Raw genomic sequence first — 10,590 nt, forward strand, 5'->3', positions numbered from 1 at the left:
TGGGTTGAACAAAATGATTGCATAAAAATGTGGGGAACTAAAGCATTTTTTAAAATACAATCCCTTCATTTCAGGGGCTCAAAAGTAATTGGACAAATTAAATAATTGTAAATAAAATGTTCATTTCTAATACTTGGTTGAAAACCCTTTGTTGGCAATGACTGCCTGAAGTCTTGAACTCATGGACATCACCAGACGCTGTGTTTCCTCCTTTTTAATGCTCTGCCAGGCCTTTACTGCAGCGGTTTTCAGTTGCTGTTTGTTTGTGGGCCTTTCTGCCTGAAGTTTAGTCTTTAACAAGTGAAATGCATGCTCAATTGGGTTGAGATCAGGTGACTGACTTGGCCATTCAAGAATATTCCACTTCTTTGCTTTAATAAACTCCTGGGTTGCTTTGGCTTTATGTTTTGGGTCATTGTCCATCTGTATTATGAAACGCTGACCAATCAGTTTGGCTGGATTTGAGCACACAGTACGTCTCTGAATACCTCAGAATTCATCCGGCTGCTTCTGTCCTGTGTCACATCATCAATAAACACTAGTGACCCAGTGCCACTGGCAGCCATGCATGCCCAAGCCATCACACTGCCTCTGCCGTGTTTTACAGATGATGTGGTTTGCTTTGGATCATGAGCTGTACCACGCCTTCGCCATACTTTTTTCTTTCCATCATTCTGGTAGAGGTTGATCTTGGTTTCATCTGTCCAAAGAATGTTCTTCCAGAACTGTGCTGGCTTTTTTAGATGTTTTTTAGCAAAGTCCAATCTAGCTTTTTTATTCTTGAGGCTTATGAGTGTCTTGCACCGTGCAGTGAACCCTCTGTATTTACTTTCACGCAGTCTTCTCTTTATGGTAGATTTGGATATTGATACACCTACCTCCTGGAGAGTGTTGTTCACTTGGTTGGCTGTTGTGAAGGGGTTTCTCTTCACCATGGAAATTATTCTGCGATCATCCACCACTGTTGACTTCTGTGGGCGTCCAGGTCTTTTTGCATTGATGAGTTCACCAGTGCTTTCTTTCTTTCTCAGGATGTACCAAACTGTAGATTTTGCCACTCCTAATATTGTAGCAATTTCTCAGATGGGTTTTTTCTGTTTTCACAGCTTAAGGATGGCTTGTTTCACCTGCATGGAGAGCTCCTTTGACCGCATGTTTTCTTCACAGCAAAATCTTCCAAATGCAAGCACCACACCTCAAATCAACTCCAGGCCTTTTATCTGCTTAATAGAGAATGACATCACGAAGGAATTGCCCACACCTGCCCATGAAATAGCCTTTGAGTCAATTGTCCAATTACTTTTGGTCCCTTTAAAAACAGGGTGGCACATGTTAAGGAGCTGAAACTCCTAAACCCTTCATCCAATTTTAATGTGGATACCCTCAAATGAAAGCTGGAAGTCTGGACTTTATGTCCATGTCCATTATGTAACTATAACTTGAATATGTTTCAGTAAACAGGTAAAAAAACAAAATTTGTGTCAGTGTCCAAATATATATGGACCTAACTGTAAGTAGCACAGTTATATGTTCACTGTATCCTTCAGACTTACTGTTGACATTTCATTTCAAAGGTAATAAAGATGATGTTGGAAACGTCCAGTGGAGCGCTATTAGTTAACGACTGCCTGGTTCACTACACCATCAGTGACTTGCCTTTTGGTGGTGTTGGTAAGCATTCATGGCTATGTGCCATTTTACATTTTGAGTATTTTTTTTAATTTTATTTTTTTAATAGGAAACCAAATCCCATTGATGTTGACTTTTTATGGAAAATCCCAAGCTCCACGAGGTAACAGCAGGACCGGTTGCTACCATGGCAAATACACGTTTGATCAGTTGAGTCACTTGCGCAGCTACCTCATAAAAAATCTGAACATGGAAAGGCTCAACTTGATCCGCTACTCACCTCACACGGCAGAGAAGCTCCGCTGGGCCCGAATGCTCTTCGTCAAGCAGGTGAACATCAAACGCTGGCGACAGTGGGCACAAATTGTGATGCTTGCAGCTCTGGCAACTTTTGTGTGCTTTTTTTTTATGCTTCGCCTTCCTACCCTACTCCCTGCTCTACTCCCTGCCCTACCCTTCCAACCCTACTCCTTACTTCCTTCCCCTATCCTTGTCTAAAGAAAATAAAAAGACCTGCATGTGTCGTCAGTGGTAGAGCTGTGGTTAGGATTGTGTGCTAGAGACCAGGTTGCTGTGAGAATCAGCAGAACGCTACAGTTTGGTCCTTGTTGCTTCTGCTTAGTTAGTCCTCTTCACTCCAGCTGAAGCATAAGGCGCCAACGAATTTCCTCCAGCCATCTCGATCCTGGGCCAGGCAGCTGATTTCATTCTATGACTTTCCTGCTGCCTTCATTTCCCCCTCAATGGTCCATCTGCAAGTCTTCAGTGACCTGCCTCATTTGCGTTTCCATACTGGTGCCCGTCTAATGGCAGTACGTGGGTGTCTGCTGTTGTTCATGCATAGGACATGACCTAGCCATTTCCAGCATCAGTGTTTCACCTCCTCTACTATGTTTGTAATTCCCGTATGTCTGCTCACTTCTTCGTTGGTAATTCACTGTTCCCATTGAATTCCAAGGATTCGCTGGAGACATCTGCTTTCGAAGTCCATTGGGCGACTCTCGAGCTTTTTGTTTGTTCTCCATGTTTCAGCGGCATACAGGAGGACCGAGCGAACATTTGAGTTATATATCCTCAGTTTGGTCTTTAACTGCAGGAATGATGATTTCCAGATGTTTCACAGTTCGTTGAAGGCTTGTGCTGCCAGGGCAGGCCAATTCTGGTAGAAATTTCCTTTGCGATGTTGCTGTCGGCTGAGGTGTAGCTGCCAAGATATTTGAAATCCTGTATCTCCTTTAGTTCTTTTCCACATACATTTGTCTTTGTTGTGGTCCTATTCTTCACTTTCATTATTTTTGTCTTATGTGGCTGTATCTTGAGTCCAATGCTACTTGCTTGTTGGTCAACTAGAGTTGCTTCTGCTTGGGAGAATAAAAATATCAGGCTCCCTGAAAAAATAGGGGAACTGTTACTGTTACTGAGCTTCTTTCACTCCTACTGTTAAAGAGCGATAAAATGATGGATATATGGATAGGACAAGGTTGTTTTACTGAGAAATGCGCCACTCATATTTTTCGGATGCACCACAGCCGGGACATTTAGTAACACGTTTTCCAAGATCCTCACTCGTGAGGAAGTCAGTGAATTATTTTGATAAATTTGGGGGCTTTTTGTTTGTGAATGTGTCTATATAATAAAAGGAAAGTCACATGTTGGCTTGAAGATGTGAAGTTTATCTTCTCGTGTTGAAAAACTCGCATTTTTCATATGAAATACATTGCAGATCTGAGTGATGTATTTAAATAATTTTGGCTGACTTTTTTTTCGTGGTATATCTGATATATTCCATTCAGCTAGCATGATAGTGAACAAGTCGAAGACAAGTAGCTGAATGGAAAATATCTGATCATCTTTCTTTCTTCTTCTTTTGGCTGCTCCTGATTAGGGGTCGCAACAGCGGATCTTTCGTCTCCATTGCTCCGTGTCTTCCGCATCCTTCTCTACCACAACTGCCACTTTCATGTCCTCTCTCACCACATCCATCCATCCTCTTTGGCCTTCTTCGTTTTCGTGTGCCTGGCAGCTCCATCCTCAACATTCTCCTTCCAACATGCTCTGCATCTCTTCTCAAGACGTGCCCATACCATCTCAGTCTCATCTCTCTTAGCTTAATTCCCAAGCTCTCCACATGTGCTGTCCCTCTGATGTGCTCGTTCCTTATCCTGTCCAACCTCGTCACTCCCATCGCCAACCTTAACATCCTCAACTCCGCCACCGCCAACTTTGCCTCCTGTCTCTTCGTTAAGTGTACGGTCTCCAATCCATACATCACAGCTGGTCTCACTACTGTCTTCTACATCTTACCTTTCACTTTTGCTGGGACTTTCCTATCACAAACGACTCCCGAAATCCTTCTCCAACTGCTCCACCCTGCCTGCACTCTCTTTCTCACCTCACTATCGCAGCCCCCATTTTCCTGCACAGTTGATCCCAGGTGAATGGAAAATATCTGATATATCACGAAAAAAAAGCCAGCCAATATTATTATTATACATGTTCCTTTCGAGTGTTCAACGCGTTTTTCTCTTTCAAAATTCTCTCAAAATCTTCTGTATTTAACGAAGCAAACTTGGCCGCCATGTTTGTTTCCAATTTGTCACAGTTGCTCGCTAGTGCGGAGGTTTTACATCTCAAACGTGTCTCTTTTCCTGTTTTTCAATGTCCGTTGATATGTTTTTCTCTTGTAAATATGCATGAAGAATATCTAATGAAGTTTTGGTAGCCTTTCAGGAGTTCAGCACGTCTTTCTCTTTCCCGGCGAACAAAGAAATGCTCCTGCACATGTGCAGCAGAAAACTTTCTCATTGGATATTCACATCAGCTCTCACGTGTGGCATCATGTTGTCTTGACAACCATGCAATATCGTAAGGGTAGTATCTCACTGGGCTGCGACAGCCCGTGACTAGTTGGAGACACAACAGTTGCAATAAAATACGCAAATTAGCGACAATTTTCACTTGGAATCACACTGAATTGATATTCGCATATTTTATCGCAATTGTTGTGTCTCCACCTAGTTGCAGGCTGTCGCAGCCCAGCTTTCCCTCAGCAGGCAGGGAAGTAGAGGAAGCCTCACGGAAATTGACTTGAGAAGGGTTCGCGACGGCTTTGCGACACCAGCGATGCATTTGCGGCTATTTTGAGAGAAATTTTGTCGCACGAATTTTTTTAACATGTTCAAAATTTCAGGGACGAAGGAGCGACACTTTGCGACTCATGCGAGGAAATTGAGAAGCCCCGCGAATGTTTCAAGACACTTTTGAAATTCTCTCACGAATGACATTCACAATTTGTCTCAAGCTGTCGCAGCCCAGTGAGATACTGGCTTAAACCATATTCAACGCTCATTCTCCATTGGGTAGAGTGACGTAATATACAAGCGATATGCTAATAATATTGCATGCTATCAAACCAAATGAATGAAACCTGTTCGAAGGGAATAGAACACAGGTTTTTATTCTCTTGAAAAAGTGTCCTGTATGTATAATAATTCCTGATATTTCACTCCGATGACGTCAAAATGGTGAACCAGTTCCAAATTAAAATTCTTTTGATTAACTTGAATATTTACCACAAGCGGGCCTAGTGGTTAGCGTGTCCGCCTCTCAATTGGGAGATTGTGAGTTCTACTCATGGTTAGGTCATACCAAAGAGCATCATAAAAATGGTACCTACTGCCATCTGGCAAGGCATGCTGCAATACTGATTCGAGTGGGGAGTCAAGCTCTCGCGATTATCAGAGGACCAGCCCCCCACTGTAACCCTAGCTGTATAGGTGAGAGGCCGAGGGCTATCGAAATGGAGATCAGCATCACCTAATGTGCCTTAAGGGCCTGATTAGTACTGGGACGGAAGACTGCCTGGGAAGACCAGGTCTTGGCATAGGAAGGACTTTTGACTTTCTTTTTTTTTTTTGAACTTGCATATTTTGTGTGTATAAAATATATAAATGTGTGTTTGTGTATATAATGTTATTACATGGTGGCGCGAAGATATGAAATTTATGAAGTGGTGCATATATTTCACAAGTGAGCGTAGCAAACGAGTCAGATGTTTTTCGACACGAGAACATATCTTTGTGAGTTAATCCCATGGGTGATTACTGTGCAAGTTAATCAAAATAATTTTAATTTTGATATCATATCTCCTTTATACAAATGTAATGTCTGTGTAACAACATTACCGTCGTGGCTTTCTTGTTTCTCTTTCGTTCCTAATCCTCAAGGGGTTTGGTCACAATACAATGGTATAATGATTTAAGGTATTAATAGAGACGTCTGCTTCATAAATTGCTTGAAATGTACAACCCCAATTCCAAAAAAGTTGGGACAAAGTACAAATTGTAAATAAAAACGGAATGCAATAATTTACAAATCTCAAAAACTGATATTGTATTCACAATAGAACATAGACAACATATCAAATGTCAAAAGTGAGACATTTTGAAATTTCATGCCAAATATTGGCTCATTTGAAATTTCATGACAGCAACACATCTCAAAAAAGTTGGGACAGGGGCAATAAGAGGCTGGAAAAGTTAAAGGTACAAAAAAGGAACAGCTGGAGGACCAAATTGCAACTCATTAGGTCAACTGGCAATAGGTCATTAACATGACTGGGTATAAAAAGAGCATCTTGGAGTGGCAGCAGCTCTCAGACGTAAAGATGGGAAGAGGATCACCAATCCCCCTAATTCTGCGCCGACAAATAGTGGAGCAATATCAGAAAGGAGGTCAACAGTGTAAAATTGCAAAGAGTTTGAACATATCATCATCTACAGTGCATAATATCATCAAAAGATTCAGAGAATCTGGAAGAATCTCTGTGCGTAAGGGTCAAGGCCGGAAAACCATACTGGGTGCCCGTGATCTTCGGGCCCTTAGGCGGCACTGCATCACATACAGGCATGCTTCTGTATTGGAAATCACAAAATGGGCTCAGGAATATTTCCAGAGAACATTATCTGTGAGCACAGTTCACCGTGCCATCCGCTGTTGCCAGCTAAAACTCTATAGTTCAAAGAAGAAGCCGTATCTAAACATGATCCAGAAACGCAGACATCTTCTCTGGGCCAAGGCTCATTTAAAATGGACTGTGGCAAAGTGGAAAACTGTTCTGTGGTCAGACGAATCAAAATGTGAAGTTCTTTATGGAAATCAGGGACGCCGTGTCATTCGGACTAAAGAGGAGAAGGACGACCCAAGTTGTTATCAGCGCTCAGTTCAGAAGCCTGCATCTCTGATGGTATGGGGTTGCATTAGTGTGTGTGGCATGGGCAGCTTACACATCTGGAAAGACACCATCAATGCTGAAAGGTATATCCAGGTTCTAGCGCAACATATGCTCCCATCCAGACAACGTCTCTTTCAGGGAAGACCTTGCATTTTCCAACATGACAATGCCAAACCACATACTGCATCAATCACAGCATCATGGCTGCGTAGAAGAAGGGTCCGGGTACTGAACTGGCCAGCCTGCAGTCCAGATCTTTCACCCATAGAAAACATTTGGCGCATCATAAAACGGAAGATACGACAAAAAAGACCTAAGACAGTTGAGCAACTAGAATCCTACATTAGACAAGAATGGGTTAACATTCCTATCCCTAAACTTGAGCAACTTGTCTCCTCAGTCCCCAGACGTTTACAGACTGTTGTAAAGAGAAAAGGGGATGTCTCACAGTGGGAAACATGGCCTTGTCCCAACTTTTTGAGATGTGTTGTTGTCATGAAATTTAAAATCACCTAATTTTTCTCTTTAAATGAAACATTTTCTCAGTTTAAACATTTGATATGTCATCTATGTTCTATTCTGAATAAAATATGGAATTTTGAAACTTCCACATCATTGCATTCCGTTTTTATTTACAGTTTGTACTTTGTCCCAACTTTTTGGGAATCGCGGTTGTAATTTGACATAAGGTTTAGGGCGAACAAGGCTTATTTGTAACATCCTTCCGCTGTCCAAACCTTTGGGGTTTGAATATTATTGCTTCAGGATTTTAAAACAAAAGCCATTCCCTGATGTGTTGCATCCTTTTTCCATGAAACACAAATCTTCTTCAGTGAAATCTCTTCCCGAGTGACTGGCCGCATGGAGACGGTCTTTACAATGAGTCTCTGTCTATTTGAAAGAGATTCAGTGAAGCAACCAAACCCCCTTTCCTCAACAAAACGGTGAAAAGAATGAACAATGGGGAAATTGCTGTCTAGGCCTGACTAGTTTTCTCTTCCATGGTCAGAAGATTGATGCTGTAATGATGTTGGTAGGGGTAGGATGGGAAAAACAGTCAAAGTAGGCTTTCTCTATAAACGTATGAAAAGCTACTGCTGGTGGTACTGTACATTGTTTGTTTTATTTAGCTTCCTGCCAGTACAGGTTGTGTTCTGCATGCACTGATTTTAGTGGTGTGTGTTTTGCAGAGGTTCTGGCGATAAAGAACGCCGACAGTCCCATCCAGCCTTCTCTGGAAACGTCATCTCTTTATTGTAGAATTAATAATCAAGTAAAACTTTACTTTGTAAACTGATAGAAAACAAAAACTGATTGAAAAATAGCAGCCATGTTTTACAGGAAGGCAAGAAGACACGTTTCCTTTTATGGACGTTAACCAAATGCAAATAAAACACCCTAAATAGTTAAATAGTTTTATTATGCAAGTGTACACTACACTACAGTTCATTTCAGAGATACTGTAACTCCATCACAGTTAGAATATTTCTTTTGTCAAGAAAAAAAAGATAATAGAAATACAGAGCCGTTACACTGTGTATTTTATTATAAATGTTTTTGTTAAACACCGGGCATATTTAAGTTATTCCACAAAATCAAGTCATATGTGAGCTGATAGCTGTAAGCCGTGTATGTCCAGATTGAGTGGAATAACTGTTTTATTCTATCCACATTCACTGGATTTTGAGAAACGGAGCATTTTTATTTTGTTGCAAATTCGATTAATAAAAACTTTATACAAAACGTCCGACAAAATAATTTCCGCTTAGAATGTAAACAAACCGGCGAAATGACAGGCGCAGGTTGTGAAAAATGCGCTAATAATAATTCTTGAAAAATAAAAAAAGATACATTCTTACCATCAAATACTTTCATTCCATATTTTGTTGCTGCTTTTTTTTTGTGGTTTTGTTTTCTAGTAGAGTTTTTATTTCGTCCTCAGTTGCTTCAGCAACACACTCCGCCATTTTGTTTTTCTCTACTCACGGTGTATGGGCTGATATCCTAGTAGTAGAGTAGCCAATCAGAGCGCATGATTGCTCTTATCCAGTGAATGTGGATAGAATAATACTTGTTACAGGATTTTCAGGATGTGTTCCATATAATGTGTGTATCACAGTTGATGTAAAATATCTTTTAGGTCAGAATGCTTTGGAAAATAAACTGTATTCATAAACTCCTTGATGTCAGTTTCTCTGCAAAAACTGTGTTTAACTCGGTATGGATTATAAATCATGTCCTATCCAGGCTGAATTTTACACAGGTATGAATGGTATCCTATATATTATTATTCATTTTATAATAAGAATTATATAATCTGTTGTGGGGCGGCACGGTGGTGTAGTGGTTAGCACTGTCGCCTCACAGCAAGAAGGTCCTGGGTTCGAGCCCCGTGGCCGGCGAGGGCCTTTCTGTGCAGAGTTTGCATGTTCTCCCCGTGTCCGCGTGGGTTTCCTCCGGGTGCTCCGGTTTCCTCCACAGTCCAAAGACATGCAGGTTAGGTTAACTGGTGACTCTAAATTGAGCATAGGTGTGAATGTGAGTGTGAATGGTTGTCTGTGTCTATGTGTCAGCCCTGTGATGACCTGGCGACTTGTCCAGGGTGTACCCCGCCTTTCGCCCGTAGTCAGCTGGGATAGGCTCCAGCTTGCCTGCGACCCTGTAGAACAGGATAAAGCGGCTAGAGATAATGAGATGAGATATTATGTTGTTTAATAATTGATCTGATTCTTCCAGTGTGTTACTTTGGACTTTTGAGGTGTAAAGGTCAGTTCAGGCTGGATTCATTTGTGTGTGAATGTAGGTGAAACTGTACGTAAGATATGATAAAGTGTTTTACAAAGAGTTTTCTTTCTAAAGAAAGTAAAAGTAATCTGGTGTTTAACTATACGGCCTGCTGTGTGCAGTTTGTAACTTTGGACAGTGTGATTGATGTGTTGGTTCCTCAGTAAGTCGAAGTTACAGTAAGAGCTTTGTGTGAGATGCACCTCCCTCTGTCAAGCACACAATAAATACTGCTCCATACTGCTCTAATCTCTTGGGCTTTTCGAACCCACCCTGGAAGTCACTGGCCTTTGGTCGCTCTCTAACACTTACTATTACAGTTCCTCGTATGAAAAAAGTAAGTAAATTGAGTTTCTTTTTGTTTTTGGAGATTTTGTTAAACAAACAGACAAAAATCAGCTGGTTTTATATGCCCGAATGGGTTGTGCTTAGCGGACTGGAGACGGAAAATAGACGTAAAACAATCTAGCTTGAGGAAAATGCCACTTAGTTAGATATTGTCTTTGACAAGGATGTGAAATCTAAGCATGATCCTCAAAACATTTAAGTTATTCCATGAAATCGAGTTGTACGTGAGCTGATAAGCCATGTACGACAAGTTTGAGCGGAATAACTCTTTTATTCTATCTACATTCACTGGATTTTGAGAAACGGCGCATTAAAATTTTTTTCAAATTCGATAAATAAGAACCTTATCCAAAATGTCCAACAAAATAATTTCCACTTAGAATGTAAACAAACCAGTGAAATGACAGGAGCAATTAGTGAAAAATCCGATGGTAATAATTCTTGAAAAATTTAAAAAAGACACGTTCTTACCATCAAATACTTTTATTCCATATTTTGTTGCACCTTTTTTTTTGAGTTTTGTTTTCGAGTCGAGTTTTTATTTCATCTTCAGTTGGTTCACCAACACGCGCTGCCATTTTTGTTTTTCTCTCCTC

General features: G+C 40.9%; 1 protein-coding gene across 1 annotated transcript in view; it reads left to right on the forward strand.

The window, feature by feature from the left end:
- The window catches only part of LOC132901478 (aldehyde dehydrogenase family 3 member A2-like), a 37,335-nt gene extending 28,332 nt beyond the window's left edge, over nucleotides 1-9,003 (forward strand). Inside the window, exons 4-6 of the mRNA XM_060943900.1 lie at nucleotides 1,575-1,671; nucleotides 1,739-1,959; nucleotides 8,053-9,003. Coding sequence (XP_060799883.1) covers nucleotides 1,575-1,671; nucleotides 1,739-1,959; nucleotides 8,053-8,067 — 333 coding nt within the window. The 3' untranslated portion in view covers nucleotides 8,068-9,003. The remainder of the gene's footprint in view (nucleotides 1-1,574; nucleotides 1,672-1,738; nucleotides 1,960-8,052) is intronic.
- The last annotated feature ends 1,587 nt before the right edge of the window (nucleotides 9,004-10,590 follow it).

Source organism: Neoarius graeffei, chromosome 17 (genome assembly GCF_027579695.1).
Source record: "Neoarius graeffei isolate fNeoGra1 chromosome 17, fNeoGra1.pri, whole genome shotgun sequence".
NCBI lineage: Eukaryota > Metazoa > Chordata > Actinopteri > Siluriformes > Ariidae > Neoarius > Neoarius graeffei.